General features: G+C 42.9%; 1 protein-coding gene across 2 annotated transcripts in view; it reads right to left on the minus strand.

Moving 5' to 3' along the window:
- PDE10A (phosphodiesterase 10A) overlaps window positions 1-24,489 on the minus strand; it is a 337,901-nt gene that overhangs the window by 90,413 nt on the left and 222,999 nt on the right. For both annotated transcript variants that reach the window (XM_043456798.1, XM_043456797.1), the window contains one exon: window positions 11,581-11,609. In XM_043456798.1, the coding sequence (XP_043312733.1) occupies window positions 11,581-11,609 (29 nt within the window). The remainder of the gene's footprint in view (window positions 1-11,580; window positions 11,610-24,489) is intronic.

Consider the following 24,489-nt stretch of genomic DNA (forward strand, 5'->3'; position numbering starts at 1 on the left):
CAGAAAAATATAGAAACAAAATTATACTAGGCAAATACTTGAGAGGGTTATTCCTGGGTCAAAAGTACTCTATGTTTAACTTCACGAGAAAGTGGCAAACCTTTTTCAATGTTACATATTAAGAATAAAGTTATCAAAATGATTTGGGTATTTTAGAGGAAAATAAGTTATAAATAAAGGCCATTTATTTCATACAAACACCACAGGCAGGGGAAATCTAACTAAGGATGAGCAGTCACAACGAAGAGTTAAGGAAACCTGTGGGCCTCAGAGGCACTGAAGGAAAAAAAGAGCTAGGAAAGAAGGCGTCACTGACTCTTTGCAAATGCTCATTGTAAAATTTAAAAATCCGTAACAGCAAGCAAGGGATCCGCAGACATCCATCCTGACACCAAGGGGAAGCTGCCTCGCTTGTCCTACACTTAACTGAGTGCATGGGGAAGGCCGCGTGTGAGGCTGGTTCAGAGTCGTCCGCAGCAGACTGCAGGAGTTCAGAGGGAGCATCTTACAAAAAGCTACAAAGGACGGAGAAACCTGGATGGAGGCCGAAGAGCAACAACCAGGACAAGAGGACAGAGAGACCGCAGGTTACCCTCAGGCAAGGCAGGAGAAAGCAAGCATGCTACAATGAGGGAGGCATTCTGTTGAAAACATATCACCAGCTCAACATAAGGACAGTTCAGTTCAGTTCAGTTCAGTGGTTTAGTCGTGTCCGACTCTTTGCGATGCCATGGACTGCAGCACGCCAGGCCTCCCTGTCCATCACCAACTCCTGGAGCTTACTCAAACTCATGTCCATCGAGTCGGTGATGCCATCCAACCATCTCATCCTCTGTCGTCCCCTTCTCCTCCTGTCTTCAATCTTTCCCAGCATCAGGGGCTTTTCAAATGAGTCAGCTCTTCGCATCAGGTGGCCAAAGTGTTGGAGTTTCAGCTTCAATATCAGTCCTTCCAATGAATTTTCAGGACTGATTTCCTTTAGGATGGACTGGTTGGATCTCCTTGCAGTCCAAGGGACTCTCAAGAGTCTTCTCCAAACCATACTTGAAAGCATCAATTCTTCAGAACTCAGCTTTCTTTATAGTCCAACTCTCACATTCATACATGACTAATGGAAAAACCATAGCCTTGACTAGAAGGACCTATTAAAAACTAACTTTCCTAAAGAATATTTAGGTTTTCAAAGGACTATTTCAACTAATTTAATTTCAGGCAAAAAAGTCCAAGAGATGAAAGGGCTTTTCATGATAATAAATTAATTTAGGAAAATGAGTCCATGAGATAAGACATTTTCAAATCACTCATGTAGTAAACATTTCTGATATGTCTAAGACTGTTAACATAAAAAAATTAAGCAATCAAGAGCAGATCAATAAAGAGAAGGCTAAAGAAACAAAAGATGTATCTAAGTGCTTTACCCAAGTAGATGTATTTCTGAATGTCAATACGTAAATAAGTCTTTTAAAACAAATATTTCCTCAGCAATGTGTCAAGCACTATAAGTATCAGGTAAGGCTCTATCACTCATGGAACTGAAATCCCCGTGGGGAGAAAGCAATATACAAGGAAACAGTGATAATGTCTGCGGCAAAAATGTGCCCAGTCATGTCTGACTCTGTGTGACCCCATGGACTGCAGCCCTGCCAGGCTCCTCTGTCCGTGGGATTCTCCAGTAAGAATACTACAGTAGATTGCCATACCCTTCCCCAGGGGCTCTCTCCAACCCAGAGATGGAACACAAGTCTCCTGCATTGCAGGCAGATTCTTTTCCATCTGAGCCACCAGAGAAACCCCCCCTGGGAAGCCCAAATTAAACATACTATGATTCCGTTGCCATCTTTAATGTAATAAACTACCATCTAAGGGAAACTGGATTTTATGCACAACTGCTCTTTGACTAGATCATTACTATATTCTTGTTTCATACAACAAAGAAATGTGCCCAAAACAATGGACTGTAATTAGCCTCTGATTCTGTGACCGGGCTTCCCAGGCATGAAGAATCTGCCCGCCCAGTGCAAGAGACTAAAGAGACGCAGGTTCAATCCCTGGGTCAGGAAGATCCCCGTGGAGAAGGGAATGGCACCCCACTCCAGTATTCTTGCCTGGAGAATCCCATGGACAGAGGAGCCTGGTGGGTTATAGTCCATGGGGTCGCAAAGAGTCAGACACGACTGAGCGACTCAGCACTCCTTCCCTTCCTTCCTTCTGTTGCCAAGAACAAACTATACTAAGATCAACATCTTAATACCGTTTCTCCACTGTTAATATTTTCCAACACCTATACTCTCTAAAACAGAGTTGTGGTTGCCAAGAACGGTCTTAAAAAAACAGGTAACAATTTAGAACCTTGTGAAAGAAGAAGGTGTCCAGTTCCCATTTAAAAAATATCATAACGGCTTGATAGTGTGTTTAATTACTATCATCGTGATTAATAGGATCTGTATTCTTCTTTATATCACTGATATGATTTTATTATCACTGATCAGGAACAAACTAATAGACCGACGGTTTGTGTGTCTGTCGTTAAGATGACGGGTTTCATCCTTAGCACACGCAAACAAAAGTCACTGTTTTCGGCCACCATTTCCCAGTATGTAAATAGCATGAACCATGTTCTTACAGCAGACTGACGCATTCAGCTACACGGGGAGATATTCTGCCGCTCAGTCTGCGGAAGCCGAGGTGCTGAGAACTGAGCCTCCACACAGGCTTGCGAGGTTTCTGTGGCTATAGTTAGTAACGAGCCGCGAAAGCTGTGGAATGAAACTTATCTAAAACGAACCATACTGTGCTTTAGAAGAAACTTTGCTCTGAGTGTCACAAAACTCAAGTTGGACTGCCTGAAGCTATTTTGCCCTGTGTCATATGGAAAACACAGCCTCTGCTGGCAGGCTGCCAGCCAGTATTCCTCGGGAAAGCGGGTGATTCTTCCATCAGGGTGGGAAATCCTTGTTCAGTTCAGTCGTGTCCGATTCTTTGCGACCCCATGAACCGCAGCACGCCAGGCCTCCCTGTCCGTCACCAACTCCCGAGGTCCACCCAAACCCACGTCCCTTGAGTCGGTGATGCCATCCAACCATCTCATCCTCTGTCGTCCCTGTATCCTCCTGCTCTCAATCTTTCCCAGCATCGGGGCTAAATCCTTGTCAGGCTGTTTGATATTTCAAATTCAAAATGCCAGAATTTCACTTTACTTGACGGGAATGTGACATCTCTGCCCATTCCTCTGGCTTCTCAGTCCTACAGACAAGTTGATAACCAATGGGGTGGTGGTGACCTGCCTGTCCTTCAGGCCCTTGTTTGCAAGTATCACATCCAGGTGTCCAAAGGCCCTCTTAGCCAAAGCCTGATTAAAGGAACTACGTTTAGGGAGATTTCAGAGGACACGCTTTCTGTCTGCTTCTCCATTGGGTCACAGCACCCGAGTCCCATGATTGTCAACTGGAGGGAGGGCATAGGTAACATGAAAAACTACTCCAGATGTTTCTACCAGGTCTGCCTTCTCTTGGCCTTCCCTGATAGTTCAGTTGGTAAAGAATCCGCCTGCAATGCAGGAGACCCTGGTTCGATTCCTGGGCCGGGAAGATCTGCTGGAGAAGGGATAGACCACTCACTCTGATATTTTTGGACTTCCCTTGTGACTCAGCTGGTAAGGAATCTGCCTTCAATGCGGGAGACCTGGGTTCAATCCCTGGGTTGGGAAGATCCCCTGGAAAAGGGAACAGCTTCCCTCTCCAGTATTCTGGCCTGGAGAATCCCATGGACTGGATAGTCCACGGGGTCGCAGAGAGTCGGACACGACCGAGTGGCTTTCACTACTTCACTGCCTACTCTAGTTATCTGTGTATCACCTTCACGTACTGAGCACTGAACCACATTTTAACAGTCTGTCTTTGCAACTTCCTAAAGACTGATGTAAAATCAGATAAATAGGCTTGCATTTTCATGAAATTTAATAACAATAATAAAAACTGACAGGTAGCCATCCCTAAGATATGTAGAAATGAATAAAGGATACCTTATTTATTTATTTTTAGGGTACCTTATTAAATGAGTGGGCAAGACCAGAAGAGGGAGCACTCACGCAGACCCCAAACAGGAAGAGACTACCGAGCATCTCCACTGGGAAGAAGGCTCCTTACCACCTAACTTACCCAGGAAAGGATGGAAGATCTTCTCCCCACCCAGCAACAGCTCAGCCAATGAAAAGCCACTCCACTCCCCACTCCCAGTTTCCGCCAGTGGACTCTGTGCTTATCAACAGCCCCTCCAAGCTTCCCCTTTTTCCTTTATAAAAGAGCATTCCTCTTCTTTGTCTAGGCTTGCTTATAGTTTCTGCTCTAGCATGCTTATCCCAAGTTGAAAATCTCTGTTATTCCTGAAAAAAAAAAGAGGACTTTGCTGGTAAAACAACTGTCTTATTTCTAAGGTCAACTTTACATAAGTGAAGACCGATTCAGGTTCAGGTTCACGTAACTGGAAGTTTAACACCCAGCTAGTCTGCTTGTTCATAGAAAAGTACTGACGATCCCAATTTTTATTTCTCCTCCTCTGCGTCTTCCTCTATTTGTTTCTTTGGTTATATTTTTCTTATAACCAATTAAAAATTCTTTTAAAAAGTGATACGCTGTGAAAAGAAACTGAAAGTGAATAAATGTGAGCCTTTTGTGAAGGAAAAGACTGAAGTTTCCTGGAGAGTCTGCAGGAGGTGGGGGAGGCCCTCTGTGGCCACAACCAACTGGCCCCTCTGACCCAAATCATCACATGTTCTCTCCACTGGATTATTTCCATTTGTATGCATTGGTTGCTATTTATTCCATTTTTTTTTTAAGAAAAATGAAACATTTTTAAAACAAAATAATATCTCAGGGGTGGGGAGTGAACAAAATGGGTGAAGGTGGTCAAAAGATACAAACTTTCAGTTACAAAATAAGTAAGTCTCCAGGCTATAAGATACAGCACAGTGACTATAATTAATGACTGTACTGGATATTTGGAAGTCGCTGAAGGAGTAGGTCTTAAAGTTCTCACCACCAGGAAGAAGAAGCTGACAACCGTGCAGTGACGGATGTTCACTAGGCCTATTGTGACGATCACTTCATAGCGTGCACGTATAGTCAGTCAGTCTGTCGTGCACCTGAAACTAATGAAGGTTACATGTCAATTACACCTGCCTCCCAACTAGCCACCACACGCTTTCTCTCTCTCTTTTAAGGCAAAACTCCATAAAACAGCTGTCTGTATTTGCCGCCTACCATTTCTCCTCTTCCCCCCCAACTCTAATTGCTCAGCGCAACAGCTCTAATTGAAGCCACCCATGGCCTCCACGCCGTCAGATCCCAATGACAGCTCTTAGGCTCCATTTCCCTTGAAATGCTGGCAGCATTTAACACACCAGTGACTGCTCTCTTTCTGGACAATTTCTCCTCCACTCCAGGAGGCACAGGCCCCAGGTTCGCCTCCTGCCCGCGGACTCCTCCATTCAGTCTTCACAGGGCTTTCTCCCACGGAAGGCTTGCAAATGCTCTGCGCCAGGGCTGCCTGTGGCTCTGGTCCTCTCTTCTCAAACCACACTCTCCTCCTAGGGGATCTCACACAGTCTCAGCACTTCACATACCATCCTATATGCTGGCCTTCTTAATCATCCACATTATTACTAAGGCTTCTCAAATTTATATCTCTAACTCAGATCATTCCCCTAAACTCCAGACTCAAATAGTCAACTAACCGCTGAACATCTCAGCTTACAAATCTACTAAAGGTCTCAGACTCAGCACATCCAAGACTAAGCACCCAGAAGTGACCCCTGCTCCCTGCTCTGGCAAACACTCCCATCTAATGATGGCAACCTTGACGTTCCATCTGCTCAGGCAAAAACCCAATGCTATCATTTATCTTTTCTGTCTTTTTTTCTATACCAAGCAGCATCCAATTAATCAGCACTTCTTGTTCACTCCACCTTCCAAATGTGCACAGAATTCAATCTACCAAATTTCCCCATCTCCATCATCACCACCTTCATCTCTTCCCAGGACCACTGCACTATCTTCCCACTTGTCACCACCCTTGGAACTGGGAGTGCTGCTATATTTATTTACCTAAGATTCCCTCACTTATGTTTGCAGTAGTAACACTGGTCAGTATGCTTTCTATCTTGTATAATGCTTTAGTTTTTCTTTTAGGAATAAACTTCCCTCTTGAGATAAATTATCTTCTTAGCTTTTGAAGTACATACTTTATACAATGTAGAAATTTTCTCCTTTTTCATTTTTGGAGTAATCACCCAGTAAAAACTTTTAGGCATCATGCATTTTAAGGGGACTTTTAGCAACTTTTCAGTTTTTTCCACTGGTTAACAAGGTACTTAGTTTTCTTAACTCTTCTTCAATAAACTTTAATAATTTATAATTTCCTTAATATTGGCCATTAAATCTAAATTTTCAAATGCATAAGTATATATTAATATGATTCCCTATTAAATTATTAATAATCTCCTTTTTGCCTATAGTTATCTTCCCTTTCTCATCCCTTAATGTTTGCTATTTTCTTATTTCTTGAATAGATTGCCAAAACCATCTACTTTATTGATCTGTTTAGGAAAATATCTTTTGCATTATTAATCAAGCCTATATTTTAAATTGTGGGCCATTAATTTCTTCTCATTAATTCCCTCTGCTTTTAAAAATTTTGTTTTTGGTATTCCAACACTGAATAAAGGACTATGCATTTTCATCCTCTTTTGACTGCACTCCTTAGGTTTGGTAGATTTTATTCCCATTTTACATTTGAGGTTTTTAAAGGCTATTTTAAAAGGTCACCCATATAAAGACTGGCAAAGAACAAATTCAAGTCTGTGTGACTTACACTGTACCAGAGAAGTTCTTTTGAATAAATCACACATAAAACATAGATGCATTCACACAAAAGGAAACAACGTTAACAAGTAGCAATATGTTTATTTGCTTTAAATAAAAAATAGTAAATCAATGCCATGCCATTGACACATGAGAAGAGATATGACTGCTAATTAAATTGGGTTAAAATGAAATCTTAACTGGAACAATAATTTGATAAACCAACTTAGGAACTTGTAGTATGTGTTATAAAATATGTATGTCTTTTTACCAAGTAATCTCAGATCTTAGCATTCTTCTTCAGGACATATTTCATAAGACTAAGACTGCGAAATGAAAATTAGACTATACTGAAACATATTGATAACATTCTGAGGGCCAAAGACAGTACCCAAGGATTCTCCTCTGTCCATGGAATTTTCCAGGCAAGAACACTGGAGTGGGTTGCCATTTCCTTCTCCAGGGGGTCTTGCCGACCCAGGACTGAGCTTGCATCTCTTGCACTGCAGGCCGAGTCTTTACCACTGAGCCACCAGCAAAGTCCCCAGGAAGTCGAGAGCTGGTTAAATTTGTTACATTCTAGCACTTAGCACTCAAATACTCTTGATGTTTTTGCTTCCTTTTCTTGTCAGAAATCTTTTTGATTTATAAGCTGGAGCTTTACATCAAGAACAGTAATAGTAAAAGAAAAGACTAACCGTACTGACTAGAGGCTCTGACTGCCACATAGCCCTGGAGGCCCCTGCCCCGACGGCTGTGAGCAGGGCCCTCCCCTCCTCTTTCAGGCCTGGCCCGCGGGACCGCACTCTAAGGCGTGGCCGCCCTGCCCCGGGGCCTCTGCGCTTGCCGCGTCTTCTGCCACAGCGCACGTCCCCCGGCTCTCGGCATGCCGCCTCCCCCCGCCCCCGTAACGTCCTCCCAGTTACCTGGAAGGCATCGCTGGCTGGACACTCACACCCCCAGCCCCACGTCTTCTTCCGGCCCTTGTCTCTACAGTAGGGCCGTTCCTAATCCACCACCACTCTCTGTTGGCTCATTCTGCTTCCTACGTATTTATTTATTCTATGTATTTATCATTTAAACGTTTTTTCAACTGTCTCCACCACCCTCTCCCATACTATGAGAACTGCGATGCCATTTTGCACTATATTCCTAGAACCTAGAGCAATGCCTGGCACACAAATGGTCACTGAGTGTTTGTCTATGGAATAGAAGTCGGGAGGAGGATGGAGGCGGGGAGGGAAGGAGCAAGAGAGGAAGAAAGAGGAGGAGAAAGGACCGAAGTCTTACTGATATGACTTTACTTCATGTCAAAAATATCTTAGTGTACCAAAAGATCAATAACCATAAATGCCCTGGAGTTTCTTTGAAAAGCTGAATTCTCCCTAAATCCTATTACAGACACGGAACTGACAAGAACGACCTGGCCTACCCTGTCTTACTGGAGTCAAGCCACAGTTGGTCTACGATGTCGTGCCAGAGCTGCCACCTTCTAAAAATATACTGACAATTCAGTAGGCTTTGTCAGAACGTCAACCCAGACCCTAAGGAGACGTATGGGAAAAACTTGAGTGAGTGTGTTTCCCTTGGAAAGACAGAACGCAGTCCCTCTATTTAAGGAGTTCTCATGTAGAGCAGCCTGTACATACACAGCCTTTTTTGAGTTGCTACAACACTCAAACAATGCTAGCAGACAGCAGTTAAGGAGAGGCTATTTGGCTCCCAGTAGGAAAGTATCTCACAACAATCAGAACTGCCTGGAGGGAAAGAATCTGCCTCCCTGAAGAGCAAGCTCTCAACCATGGATGTGCCTGTGACCAGTCACCACCTACCTAAAGGTTGCACTTGTTGTTCAGTCGCTAAGTCGTGTCTGACTCTGTGCAACCCCATGGACTGCAGCACCCAGCCTTTCCTGTCCTTCACTATCTCCTAGAAATGTAAGTTGAGAAGTGCTAAATACATAAGCTGATGACCTAGAAGAGTATCAGTTGCCAGAATCTTTAAGTTGCTTTTGTTGTTCTAAATATACTCCAGAACTTGGTTAGTTTTGATATTGGTTGGATGGCATCATCGATTTGATGGACATGAGTTTGAGCAAGCTCTGGGAGTTGGTGATAGACAGGGAAGCCTGGCGTGCTGCAGTCCATGGGGTCACAAAGAATCAGACACGACTGAGCAACTGAACTGAACTGAGAAATACAAAGCGCACCAAAACTAAACAGTAAAGAAAAAGAAAATCTGAAGAGACTCATAACTAGCAGGAGACTGAATCAAAAGAAAAATAACTTGACCAAGAAGAGCCCTGGACCTGATGGCTTCACTAGTGAATTCTACCAGACATTTTGTTGTTCACTGTTCAGTCGCTAAGTGATGTCCAACTCTCTGTGACCCCATGGACTGCAGCACGCCAGGCTTCCCCATCCTTCACCATCTCCCAGAGCTTGCTCAAACTCATGTCCATTGAGTCGGTGATGCCATCCAATCATCTCATCCTCTGTCCTCCCCTTCTCCTCCTGCCTTCAGTCTTTCCCAGCATCAGGGTCTTTTCTGGTCAGTCACTTCTTCACATCAGGTGGCCAAAGCTTCAGCTTCAGCATCAGTCCTTCCAATGGATATTCAGGACTGATTTCCTTTAGGATTGATTGACTAGTTTGATCTCCAAGATTGCACTAGGTATTTCTAAGTTTCACTTTAAGTTAAAACATTGGTATGCCATTTTATAAAGCAAATTCTGAATATCAGAACTGACAAAGATCTGGAGTACATTCAGGGAAAAAAAAAAACAACTTAAAGACCCTGGCAACCGATATTCTAGATCATCAGCTCATGTATTTAGCACTTCTCAGCTGGAGATGCATTTCTCTAAATCTGGCATAAAATAAGAGAATCTTATAAAATAATAGCAAAGAAAAAAAGCACTATGTATAGGCGACCATCACTTCTAACGGCCTTAAGGACAGCATGTGACGTTGTCTGCATCTCCTCTCTGCTCACCCCAGAAGGCACGTTATAAGACGTACGCAGCCAACTGCATCCACAATGCCTGGTGGCGGTATTTTGCAAAATTAAACTGTGCAAAGATGCATTCAATCAAAAGGACTCTTCTTTGTTCACACAGCTATCTTCCCCAAATAGAGCCTGGCAAGAATAACTGGAAGCGTGGACTGCAGTAACAAATTCATTGATGACAGACACTGTCGTACAAAAGCTTTAAACTGGGGGACACTGGAGGCGACGGAAGGTACCCCACTAAGCGGGCGAGTGGAGTTAGCGCAGCGACATCAGCAGGGCAGCAGGAGGACCGCCGGCCACTCTGCCGCCAACAGAACAGGAGGGAAGATATATGGGCGGGTTGGAATCACCTAACTGGGGGTCTCTTCCCACTTCCCTTCAAAACGACGACGATATCTAAAATCTTTCCAGGCTTCTAAAGACTAAATTGAGGTTAGGGATTCAATATGAATGAAAGGTATTCTGAAACAAGAATGTGATGGGTAAGTTGTATTGCAGCTTTTTTCCCGCTGTCCTTGATGTATAAACAGGTGGTACTACCTCGGAGCTCTGAGATAGTGGCTTTACCAATATCAACACCTCAATATCTCATGACAGTCTGGGTCCACTTGTGAGGATCCCCTGTTATCCTCACACATTGCTTTCAGCTGTTTCTGCTGCTCTCAGTAGCTGTAAAAATTCCAGTCTGATTGCTCTGCCCCGATACACGCTGAAGCACTCAGACTTGGGGACGTTCCAACTGCGAGCCCAGAAAACGTGAAGCTAATAGTGCACACACCCAGGAAAACCCTGAGACTTCCAGACTCCTAAGTCTGTTAGGTTGCTATGGGCACGGGGAACCCTGTCCAATCTCCAGCAATAGCCCTGGTCATTTTAAAGATTCATTTCTTCAGATAATGCAAAATAAAGGAATATATCTAAATATGTGACTCTGATAAAGAGTACTTCAGTTTCTATCATGTGATAGCATGATCGCTTACACAAAGCTGCATCAGGTATAATTCCGACTAATTTCAACACTGATTCCACATTTTAAGATCTTTATCTGTCAATAGGATATAGAATTGAGAGCCATTTTGTGTGTAATCACAGAATTATCATTTTGTAACAGCTCTTGATACCATACCCCATAAGCTCTTAAATTTGCTAAGTCTCTTAAGGCATTTCTCGTAGGTGTGAAAACAGTGTATTTAACATTTCTCAAAGTACTGAAGAAAGTCACGTCCTCGATCCAGGCAGAGTCACCTTTTGCTCTCCCAGAACAAAGGTGCGTGAACTCATAGGCAGGGTCAGCCAGGCAGCAGGAAGCCAGTTAGCAGGGGGCCACGGGTGAGCGGCCTGGGCAACTGCCACAACCTGGGAACTCCGCGGAGGCGCTGCCTCCTCTTACAGTGTTTCAGGAGGAGCCAGAAATCCAGTCTTCACATGCACTCTCTCTGTCTCTGAATGTCGGCAGCAGAAAACTCCTCGAGCACGTGCAGGCCACACGGAGTGCATCTGCTCGCTGTGATCAGTTTGAGCCGTCTGCTTTTACACCTCTCTCCCCGCTGGCTTCACCCCACGCTCACGAGTGACACTTCGGGAGAGGGCACTCAGTTTTTCTATTTATTTTTCCAACACTTTTAACATGTTAGAGCACTGAAAAAAATATGCAAAAAGAACGTACTTTCTATATTGTAGTAAAAAAAAAATATATATTTACATTACTTACCCTGCTGACTTCCTTAGGAGCTGATTCATCTGGGGAATGAAGAAGGGAGGGAGGGAAAAAAAAATAACGTTAGAAGCTCTGGGTAGTTTCTGAAAAATACAGAGCATATCATTCACTCTGTAAACCAGGCTATTTGCAATGTTTCCTCTTGTGATATCTATGAATTCAGTTTTAAAACTGTAAGGTAAAAAACATAGTATATTTAGAGCTAGATGTATGTGTTAATTTTGGAGGGAAATGAAATAACACAACAGCTTCCTAGTCATTTTCAAGATTACCTTTTTAGAGGTTCTCAAATATTAGTGCCTGAAAATATGGCTACATGGTATTTTATCCAATACATACACCTAGAAAAGGGATTGTAATCTTTGCAATATTCTAAATGACACAGTCCACACGAATGTCTCAAAAGGCCATTACTTGTGCTGTCAGGGTTGGGGCCAGCATTTTTCGCGTTTGCTGAAATGAGACCTGTGCCTGCGTGGCCTGGCGAAGGCCTGGACCACTCCCACTAACGGGCTGCTCCGCACTCCGGACCCGGCAGGCGGCGGGCGTGTCTCTACCAGCACGGCAGCACTGCTTTCTGGTCAGTTAGGACTGGCGGGGGGCCCTGGTCCAGGTGAGGCCCTCTGATGGGCCCTCCCTGCGAGGCTGGCTACATGGCAAGACTATGCCTGTGTAACCAACAGGGTATGAGCCACAAACCGGCCAAGACGCCACGTTAGGTCCGCTGGCCGTGAGCAGCCCATGCCCGGGACCTGGCTCTGAGCCAGAGAAAATATGTTCATGTGGCCTTTCCAGAGGCCGGGGGTCTGGAGACCCCTCTCCACACCCCTCACTGGGAGGCAGCCTTTAATTTAACGCTCCTGCCTTCTCGTGCCTTGTTGAGCGAGGACACCTGTCTTACCACCGCCATCAGCACACACGCACCACACTGAGTTTCCAGCGTGTTCTCTGTTACACCAGTCACAGCCTCATCCACCCTAACACTGACAAAGGCGTGTCCCACCGGTCCAGGCAGGGCACTGATTCTTCTTTCTCCTTCGACATTCTTATTAACTAAACCACTGAGTCCTGGCGTTTCCTCTTTTCTTCTAATCTTTTTCAGATTTACAGCTTACCACCCATTTCCACAAATAATATTAAGTCTAGTCCCAAAGCACATCATCAACCAGTAACCTCTAAGCTGATCCCTGAATTCAGTATCTGCCCTGGCAATCATGTATACACACACACACACACACACATTCACCCAACCAGTTTATCTTTCAAAAATATTCCATCTATCACTATCTATCATTCCAGAAGTCAGGTATGGATGTGAGAATTGGACTATAAAGAAAGCTGAGTGCCGAAGAATTGATGCTTTTGAACTGTGGTGTTGGAGAAGACTCTTGAGAGTCCCTTGGACTGCAAGGAGATCCAACCAGTCCATCCTAAAATCAGTACTGAATATTCATTGGAAGGACTGAGGCTAAAGCTGAAGCTCCAATACTTTGACCACCTGATGCAAAGAACTGACTCATTGGAGAAGACCCTGATGCTGGGAAAGATTGAAGGTGGGAGGAGAAGGGGACAACAGAGGATGAGATGGTTGGATGGCATCACTGACTCAACAGACATGAGTTTGAGCAAGCTCCGGGAGTTGGTGATGGACAGGGAGGCCTGGCGTGCTGCAGTCTATGGAGTCACAAAGAGTCAGATGTGACTGAGTGACTGAACTGAACTAAACTGAACTGATCATGCCCCTTGGATGCTTCAGGATTTATAGTAAATTAGACATCAAAGGGCTTCCCAGGTGGCACTAGTGGTAAAGAACCCACCTGCTAATGCAAGAGACATGAGACACTCGGGTTAGATCCCTGGGTTGAGAAGATTCCCTGGAGGAGGGCATGGCAACCCATTCTAGTATTCTTGCCTGGAGAATCCCATGAACAGAAGAGCCTTGCAGGCTATAGTCCATAGGGTCACAAAGAGTCAGACACAACTGAAGCGACTTAGCATGCACGCAGACTTCAAAACTTGTTGCATATTGCCTTTACCTGGGGACTTTTTCAAAATTAGCAAGCTTGGAACTATCAGATAGTAGATGCTCGGTAAACAGTACCTATTCTTTGTATTACTATGTTAACACATATTTCTTATTTATTTTTCTGATATTTGTTCCATAATGATTCAAATATTGCATCTGATTTCCCTTAGAATGTAACCATGTTATAGGAAAAACATGGACTTTATCTTATATACTGAAGTCACTTGATAAAAATATCATTTATTCCTTAACTCCTAACCTCTTATTCTTTTCTAAACTTCTCTGAAGATGGAACTATTTGATTCAATCATCACAACAAATTTATTAACAGGTTATGAAGTTGCAGAGACCGATACGTTTCTCTTTTAGATTTTTATTGAAGTTCAGTAAATGGGGGTTGAAAAGTGAAGGCTGATTAACCCACGGGCAACGGCAGGCAGCCGCCGTGAGAACAAGCTGGTTGCAGCCGTAAGCGGAGCGTCCAGGCTGCGTCCCTCTGGGACCGTCCACGGTCCAATCATCCCCGCGACGCCAACGTTAGTTCCAGGGAAGAAGCGTCGAATGTCCAGACGTCTGTATATAAACGACCGCTTCGCCTTTTCCTACAGTTTTGCAGAGTGCTTCTCCAGCTCGGGCGTTGAAGATACTCTGCTGATAAGTGCTTATACAAACCAACTTCTCTTTTGGTTTGATGGGCAGTTTAAAGTGTTTGAAAGAAAAATGCTGTCTATAGCTTAACATCTGGCTTTTCACCTCTTCTTCGTACAGATTTAGGACTGTATCTTCTACCCCTTCTTCCGACTTGGAAGGCAAACAATTTCTGCCAAGTGAATGTCAAGTCCATTACACTGAGGGAATCCAGCAATTCAGCTGAGGGGACTAAGGAACCCAGCTAGGATACGGGAAGCTGGCCTCCTGCTTCCTGTATTCGGAAGCTCCACGGAGCTCTCTCGCCCAAGGAAAGGCCGGCACCCTGAAGGCCCTGACGGGGTGACGGCTGCGCGGGGAGCGGCCGGAGGGGGCGCCCCAGAGGCGGCTCGGCCGGAGGCTCCGCGCGCGGGGCTCGGAAGCCCGGCGGCCGCTCACTTGCTGTCGTAACTCTGGGCAAGACGTCTGACTTCCTTTGACGGCCTCTAAGTCTGGAGTGAAGCAACGTCCTATCCACATAATTTGACACTGAAAAATGATTTTTTATCCACAAGAACAGCTGCAAAGTAACAGAGCCCCTGACGTGCGCACGTCCCTGGTGGGCCCTGGCGGCTGACTCCGTGGCCCCTGGTTGGGGATGGAGACCCACGGCGAAGGCGCAATGCCGCCAAACCAACAAAAATAAACAGGAACAGGAGAGCAGCGGCCCCGAGGTGTCTGTCCTCCGTGCACGGGGAGGGAGTGACGGTGGGCCAGGCGACTGGGAGCCGGGGGAAGGGGCAGGCGAAGCTTCACTCTCAGAGAGCCCACCGCTCACCTCCCGCAGGCCGCCGGCCAGTGAGGCGCCCGGGACCCGACCTAGAACGCCCTGCGGACCCACAACTCCGGAAGGCTCTCCACACTCCCGGCACACACTCCTGCCCCAGCGGTCAGGGCCGCGTTTCACAGGGCTCGGAAAGACGCTCACTCACACATGAAAGCTTAAGGAGTCACGGAAAAGAAGGAGATGGACGTGGAGGCCAGACTCCGAGCCCTTCGTGACCATCAGGTGAGCAACCAGAACGTCCCCAGCAGCAGACTCTTAATTTTTATGTGGCACCGGGGTTCTGCAAACATTTGTTTACTCAACAAATGTGCGCTGCGGATCCATTATGTGCCGCGCATTTATCCTTGTTCTTAAGGAGCTTAAATTCTAATGGGATGAATAAACAAGAGAAAAATTTAAGCAATTTCAGAAAGCGAATATTGATGCTTGTTAAAGAAAAAAAAATTTTTTAAAGAAAAGAAGAAACCATCTTCAATCTAAATATCATTTTAACGATTTCTTAGAACCTTAGGAAAAATAGCCCACGCAGCAAAAAATTTCCTGGAAAATATCCCAGTAAGTACACCTTCCAGCGAGTACTTACTTTTGAGTTAAGTACTCATTGGAAAAGACCCTGATGCTGATTGAGGGCAGGACGAGAAGGGGACAACAGAGGATGAGATGGCTGGATGGCACCGCTGACTCAATGGACATGAGTTTGGGTGAGCGCCGGGAGAGAAAGGAGGACAGGGAAACCTGGCGTCCTGTACTCCGTGGGGTCGCAGAGAGTCGGATGCGACTTAGCAACTGAACAACAAGAGCACCAAAAGTACAGAATAAGTGAGATCAGTATCTTGCATAACAGACTCGAAGCCACAGCTACACTGAATATAAAATTTAGACGACTGTCTAATATAGGTCAAAGAATCCATCCGCATGTGACATCATGAGCTCTTCTAATCTACCAGAAAATACTTTCATAAAATGCTGATACTAGTTAAAAATGAGTACACAAATCAAATGAACACTTCAAAATATAAACCCTCACAACTGTACATTCAAGGCTGTAGAAATGGAAACACAGATATTAATTTAAAAATAACTTGGAGGTTTGAAGCCAAAATGGCAACTAATATAATAATTTTCTTATCATCAACTTAGAAGGAAAATGTAATGTTCGCTAATGTTATAGGAAGAAGAAAAAATGACAAAAGATTTTGATAGCTGGTTTTATTTTAATACTGTGAGATGAAAAATTATTAAATCCTGATATTTGTAGACAAGTACATGAAATATATTAAAAAAAAATCTCCCCAGTACTTTATGAGGAAAATTTTATTTCCTGTTAGATTACTATTCTTTTTTATTCCACTGTTATCCTCCATGAATGAATGAATGGCTAGCAGGACAATCATTTCTCTAAATCTTCTAGCCATCTTCCATCATTAAATCTTTATGGAAATAAGGAGAAACTAATTATAGATCAGTAGACTAAACAATGCTTTTAATGAAAGAAACCTCACCTTTCCCCTCAACAGGCCTAGTGGTCATGTGTAAATCTACATCTTAAAATGTAGATCTCTGAAAAAATTTAGCTCACATTTTTTCTAAGAAATGTTTGTAAAAATACGGTCAGTGTGTTTAAATGTAGCTACTCTAAGACATATGCAGTGATACTGATTTTTAATTAGCAGCTTTACTAAAGCCTAATTTACATGCCATAAAATTAACCCATGATAAGTATACAACTCAGTGATTCCAGTCGATTTATAGAGGTGTGACGGCTTCTCACCAAGCCAGTTTAGACACCCCCCTCCAAGTCCCCTTATGCCCCTTACATTTAATCACTGTTCCCACCACAGCCCATCACATCAGGGATGTCTCTCTGTTCTCACAGACTCACCTTTTCTGGGCATTTCAAACAAGTGGAATCACACAATACAGAACTAGTTGTGTCTGGCTTCTTCCATATAGCACAATATTTTGAGATTCATCCATGTTAGAACATGTATCAATATTTCTTATTATCAAATAGTATTCCTATTATATAGGTATATCACATTTATTTTTAGCCGTTTACCAGCTAATAGACATTTTAATTGTTTTTGATTTGGAGCTATTTTGAACAATGCTCCCTAGGAACTACTGGATACATATCTTTTGTATGGACACACTTCCCTTTCTCTTGGACAGACACTCAGGAGTAGATTTGATGAGTATTAATAAAGTAAGTTTAACCTTCTTAGAAACTGAGCAATTGTTTTCCAAAGCACCATTACCATTTTACTTTTCCAAAAGCGAATCGCACAGATACCAGCTTATCTTCATCGTCATCAATACTGACCAGTGTCTGTTGTTTTTTTTTCATACTTGGCAAGTATACATCTCGCTGCATTCCCCGACTAGTTAATGATGTTGAGAAGACTTACTGGCCATTTGCTTACTTCTCTGGGATAATGCATATCCAAATCTGTTGTCTATTTATACACTGGGTTGTCTATCTTCTTACTGAGTTAAACAAATCTTTATATATTCTAGATATGTTTTTAATGAAGTCTATTTTTCCAAAAGAAATTTTTTTTATTTTACAGATCCTGCTTTAGGTATCGTATAAAAGAACTCTTTGGCCCACCCAAGATCATGATTTTTTTTTCCTATTTTGTCTAGGAATTTCAAAATTTTAGCTCTTACAATTAGATATATGATCTATATTAAATTTAGTTTATAACGTGAGGAAAGGGCATTTTTAAATATTGCATCTTGATATCCAATTGTTTTATAACAACTATGCTTTCCTCCCAAGGAATTGTTTCAACATCTTTGTTGAAAATCATCTGACCATGTGAGGGTTTTGCCTGGACCCTGAATTCTGCGGCACTGACCTGTCTGTAAGGCAGTACAACAGGGCTGAAATACCGTTAGTACGGTAAGTCCTGAAATCAAGTAATGTAACTCCTCAAAACCAAACTTTACTTTCATAATTATTATGGCTCTTTTAGGTCCTTTACATTTTACAATCAGCCTCTCAATTTGTATAAAAAATCCCTCCTGGATTCTGAGAGGTAGTGCATTGAATATATAGATTAATTTGGGGAGAACTGTCATCCTGGCGATACTGATTCTCCCAACCCATGAACATGACATCTGTCTCCATTTATTTAGACTTTTCGTTCCTTCCTCTCAGCAAGATTTATAGATTTCAGTGCATGAAATGTGCTTTTCTTTGCTAAATTTATTCCTAAACTTTTTAATTTTTGAGGCTATTATGAATAAAAGTATTTTTTTAATTTCTGACTGTTCCTTTCTACTAGATAGAAATGGGATTGATTTTTGTCTTGATTTTTTTTTTTTTTCTATATTGGTCCTTGTATCCTGAGACCTTGCTCACACATTTCATTAGTTTTAGGAGCTTTTTGTGGAATATTTGAAATTTTCCACATCCAGGATCATGTATCTGTGGAAAAAGGATTTAGTTCTTTCACTTAAACCTGGATACGTTCTGTTTCTTTTCTTTTTTTTTTTTTTTTGATACGTTCTGTTTCTTACTGTTCAAGTTAACAGCTCACTTCTCCTACTTCTCTGACAGTTTTCATCAGGAATGGATATTGAATTCTGTCAAAAACTTTTTCTGCATTAAGATAACTGCATTTAACTCTAATAAATTTGAATAATTGATTTACTGATATTAAACCAACTGGTATTCATACAGGGTCATACCATGTCATATTTTTAATATGTTAATAGATTTGGTTTCCTGATTTTATTTAGGAGTTATTGCATGTATTTTTAAGGGAGACTTGTCTTGTGATATTTTAGTCTGGTTTCCTTTTCAGGTTAATACATGACTCAAAGGAGGAGCTGGGAAATTTCTCACCCTCCTCTCTTTCCAAAAAGAGTTGGAGAAGGATTGGTAGTAATTCCACTTACAATACCTGATACGATTCATCAGTACAGCCGTGGGGGGACAAGCTCTGGGTTATGGAAATATGTTTAGTTACTAAGACCTGTTTAGATTTTCTATTTCTTATCACGTCAGTTTTGGTGATTTGATCTTTCCAGGAGTCTGCTTTATTCAAGATGTCTAATTTCTAACATGAAGTTTTGCATTCTCCATCAACTGCTGATGGATCTGTCCATCAGAAGGGGCCAACACCCACAGTCCAAGCCTTCTTCAGGCCCGCTCGTGTTCTGTGTTGTCTGGGCCCTCTCCAAGGGGGACCAGCGGGAGCTGCTCCAGGGATGTGTGCGCGTCCTCAGTCGGGAGCGGGTCTGCCTCAGTCTCACCACGATCTCCGGCTGGCACAGCCCAAGATTTGCCAGCCCTCCCCCACTCACTGGCCTCCAAAGCTCCAAAGATGGGGGAGCCTCCAAGTTGAGTGAACCCTTTTAACTTGTAGAGAAGCTGTCAGAACCTCTGCTCCAACCACGGGGACGGGGAGCAATGGGAGAAGCTCCAGGCTGTAACATGATAAACAGCCACAGTTCTTACCTGAATTTATTTGAAAACTGAAGGCCCCAGCTTTCAAATTGTGAATGTCTCTCAAATTGCCGTGTATGCCTTTGGTTGACATTCAGAGACTAAAGTGGCTGGTTTTGTCCATTAATGCCCAATTGATAACTGCTTCTTGGGGAAAGACTTTGCTACCTTCTTCATTCAGTCATAGGTGGAAGTCCAGCTTTGCATTCAAAGTCATCATTTTCACTTGAGTAACAGCAATTATCAACATGTGGTCCAGAGGCCTCTGGCATGCCAGAGACCATTCAGAGGGCTCACGAGTAGACTGTTTTCATAATAACACTAAACTCCAACTCACCTATTTCTCATTTTTTTATAAGTATACAATGTATTTTTCAGAGGCTAAATAATGCTCCTACAGTTCATGCAATGCATCCATTGTATCCTAATATTTTCTAAAATGTTTTAAGGTCACTGCTTTAAGATACAAGTATGCGAGCTTTCAGAAGCTAGTCATGTTCTCGGGTGCTTCTGCAGCACTTGCATTTGCCGCCTTTGGTCACCCCTTCTCCAGCCTCTGCAACTTCAATAACATCTGATAAATAGCTGCTTTGAATTCCCAAGTTCTTTGCACCTACATAGACACAGAAAAATGTACACTTCACCCCAAACTGTTATTATTTAGAATTTAATATTTTAATTATTTTATCCTAAAAACAAAATTCATACATAGTACATTTCCCTGTATTTAAGGATAGACAATTAGCCTTTAAAGAGGGAGCTCATTTTCTCAACCTACAGCTGCACTGTTTATGGGTAAAGACACTGAAAATAATGAGACTGACTTAGGAGAAGATTCTCTGACTCAGGGAAGGGAGGGGTCTACCCCAAAGGGACAGGGCGGAACTGCAAATAAGAAAAAAAAAATAGGATAAAAGATCACTCTTTTGGTTTTAATAATTTATCTTATCCTGCCTTAGGCGACAGAATATTTGCAAACAGTACTGTGGTACCAGTTAAGTTGTACGGTTATCTTGAGACCAATCATTCAGTGTATAAAGAGAAAAGAATTGAATATTTTAAATGTAGACATGGTGCGCTCTTTAAAAGCCCAAAAGTCCTTATAATAGCTTTTCAAACTAGAAATGTCACAGCCACTGACCAGTTGTATTGACTAGGGAAGCACCCACAGCGGCTCAGAGAGTGAGTGTTCAGTGCGCTGCCGGACGCCTGCTGCGTGAGAAGTCAGCCCGAGGACCAGAGTGCTGTTGTGTCTGCGGGGATAAAGCAACCCATTACAGACAGTCGCAGACATCTTCAAAACTGTAATTCTGCTTTACAGTGAATCAACCTATAGATGTGGCTGATGTCATTATTTTCGTGATATTTTTCTGCAATCAACACATAAGAATCATCAAAGACCTTTCATATAAATATGGGATAACAAATGCGAGTGATGCTGAACTGTTCCAGGAGTTGAATAACGTTTTCAAAGTATCACCTTTTATCCGGGAACGACTGGATTGACACTTGTTTTCGTAAAACTGCCCGTGGCCGGCCCAGGTCAAAGCAATGACTCCAACCTGCACTAGCAGTCACTGTCATTTTCTTGTGTGCCACACACTAGCAAAAAATATAAATATTTTTGTGTAATATTAGGTAACAAGCACAAATGGTAATGAAATATTCTAAGTGTTGAATAACATTTTTAAAGCTCTCACAGACTCATAGGGAAAAAAAAAAATCACTTTAGTTTAAGGATGCCCTTAATGTAGCAGGCCACTGCCGTGAAACTTGCCTATTTAACATCAGCAGAAAGCAAAGGTCACCAGCAGACACCCAGATGAGTGACCTCAGGGCCAGGCATGTCCTCCCCACTCCCTCGGGTAACTCTGTCTTTCTCATCACTGATACATCCTCATCACAGGATGTGCCGGGTCATACGGCACCAGAAGCGACGCCACTTGCCTCACGGCCTGGGTCTGCTACAGGCAGACTGTGCTTGTTCTGGGTCCAGTCAAGGCCCAGCCGCTTGTATGGCCCAGTACAGAGGACAGAGAACATTCTCAGGAGTGGAACACGCTTCTTCCAGACCTGAACAGACCACCGGCTGTATGCTCACTCTTTTGTGGTGGGAGGTGCATGAAGTAGTGATTTTCATATTACTTTGCAGGCAATGACCCAGGATGACTGAACCTCTAAAATTTTCACTGATTTTCGGAGGACCTCGGAATCGCTGCAGGGTTTATCTCCGGGGGTAAGTTGGTGAATGTTTAGCAAATGACTCCTGTGGGAAAGCATGCTCTAATTTGTAGCATTTTCCAGTCTCTGTGGTATAAATATTCCCATGATATGCTAAAATCAGCTTGTACAGGCTTGAAAGAACCAACTATTAAATTTTCAAGAATTTTGTGAGCTGGTTGTTAAAATAGCCATTATTAAAAACTTAATTATGTAAACAAACAGAAAATATTTTAAAGGTAATAAATATTGAAAACTCACCATTGTCTAATTATTTTATGACATTTTACTATTCTCTGTCCCCTTGAGGCTATGTCTACTGTATCTGTGTGACAGAAATACTATGTACTGGTGTGCTACTGCTTATCTCTTCTTAATTCCATGCTGGGTGACCTCACATTGGTAGTCTGATGTGGGCCATAATGGGAGGAATTCAGTGCTCCCTAAGTAAATGTTGATCAGCTCTACTGAAGGAAGATAAGTAAAACTTCCATTTGTAGCATTTGCTGGTTTCTGTGGTGTAAATACTTAACCCATGGCTGATTTCAAGCTACCAATTTTGATATCGACTGGATCATAACATTCCGGGAAATTTATCAACTGGCTGAGCCAACATAAGCCACTCCCCCGCACTGCTACTTCCTTCATTTATATCTGTCATTCATTTTGTTGTCAGGTAAAACTTTGACTTTTCAACACATTACATGCAAATTCAATAAGTTATTTAAGCAATTCGTACGGACCTAAAGTTACATGTATGAAGCACTTCACAGTTATTTTTAAAAGATCTGTTCCACAGATTTACTTTGACAAAGTTCGGGAAGTGGTGGTGCAGTCTGTAAGGGTCAAACCACCAGAACTTTAAATGAGGGTAAAACTCACTTAAAAGGAAGGGAAGCACTACTTGTACATATAAAAGCAGAGGAGGGAGCAAAATAGTAAAGATCTAGTTTTGCTGCATCTCAAAGCAATAAAAATTAGCACTATGGATAAAATCTTGAAATTTAGAATATACAACTGATGCTACTTCAGTTTATTATACCAAAGGTTGTTTAATGAATAAAGAGTTTGAGTGAAAAATTATATATTGTAAAATAAATACAAACTAATGGGGAAAATACATTATAAGATCGCCTGAGGGGGGAAAGAGAATTTTGAAATTAGTCTCCCCTCTAGACAACAAAGGGCTTCCCTGGTGGCTCAGCTGGTTAAAATCCACCAGCGATGCAGGAGATCCTGATTCGATTCCTGGGTCGGGAAGATCCCCTGGAGAAGGGAACGGCTACCCACTCCAGTATTCTGGCCTGGAGAATTCCGTGGACTGTATAGTCCAAGGGGTCGCAAAGAGTCGGACATGACTGAGCGACTTTCACTTTCACTAGACAACAATTTCACTGGCAGAATCTGTTGGATGTACTTATTTGAAAGTCTGGAGCCTCCTGAAGGATTGCCACTTCCAGGGAAAGCCTGGATGGTAAATCACAGTTAATCTCGGTCGGTTCCAGCTCCTAGCACAGGGCCAGCTCTCCGCTCCCCACGCCACGGCAGGCAGCTGTGCGCGTTCCTGCAGCAGCCGCCACACAGCGTGTGGGAGTCAAGGTGGGTGGAAGGGACCTTGACCTCCAAATATCAAGAGCCTGCGATCCGGTCACTGACTGCTGTTTCTGATTTCAGAGGTGCAGACACCGGGGTGGGTCACCATTGTTGCTGCACTTCCCTCGACCGGCCCTCTCTTCTGGCCAAAGAGACTGTCAAGGGATTTAAAAGGCGAGTCCTCTTTTTCCCCATCCTCCATTTTTCTCTTTTCCCCTCTGGGAGCCAGGCATTAAAGAGATTCAAACGCATCTGCATGTGCCATGTATGTTCAGGTAGAGACACAAGCTTGGAAAAGACCTAAGAATATTTGGAGCTTACACGTTAAGCCGATCCTCCGCACACAGCGTACAGCAATGGAAAAACAAACAAACGAAAAAATTACAAATCCTGGAGAGAGGAAAGAATCTGGCTTCAAGAGTGATGTGTTACACGCAAATACACAACTAAAAAAAAAAAATCAAGTGACACAAATAAACAGTACAGTATGGCACAGTCAAAGGAAAAATCAGATCAACACAGACCGTCCCTAGAAAAGGACGAACGGCGGGCCAGCAGACAAAGGCTTTAAAAGACTAACCATGCTCGAAGTGAACAGAGCATGAAGGACTGTGGAACACCACCAAGTGAACAGACACGAGTACGGTGGGAGTCTCAGGACAGGAAAACAAGGTGTAGAGAATATTGAAATAAATCTCTGAAAGCTTCCCAAATTTAATGAAAGACCTGAATATAAACATCCAAGAAGGTTCAATTCCAAGTAAGGTGCACTCAAAGGGACCGATGCAAGATATATCATAATCAAACTTTGAAAAAATAGAGAGATTTGAAAGTAGAAAAAAGAGAAAGTGATCCTTCACACACAAAGACCTTCAATGAGATTATCCACAGATTTCTCATCAGAAAATTTGGAGGCCAGAAGGCAGTGGGCCAACATATTTGAAGGCCTGAAAGAAAAAAAGTTTACCAACTAAGTATCCTATATCAGTAAAACTATCTTTCACAAGCAAAAGAAAAAGTAAGTCATTCTCAGGTACAAAAAAGAGTTTATAACCTTTAGTCCTGTTTTACAAGAAATGCCAGATGGAGTTCTGCAAGTTGAAATAAAAAGACATCAGATAGTAACTCAAAGTC

Source organism: Cervus canadensis, chromosome 33, assembly GCF_019320065.1.
Source record: "Cervus canadensis isolate Bull #8, Minnesota chromosome 33, ASM1932006v1, whole genome shotgun sequence".
NCBI classification, from domain to species: domain Eukaryota; kingdom Metazoa; phylum Chordata; class Mammalia; order Artiodactyla; family Cervidae; genus Cervus; species Cervus canadensis.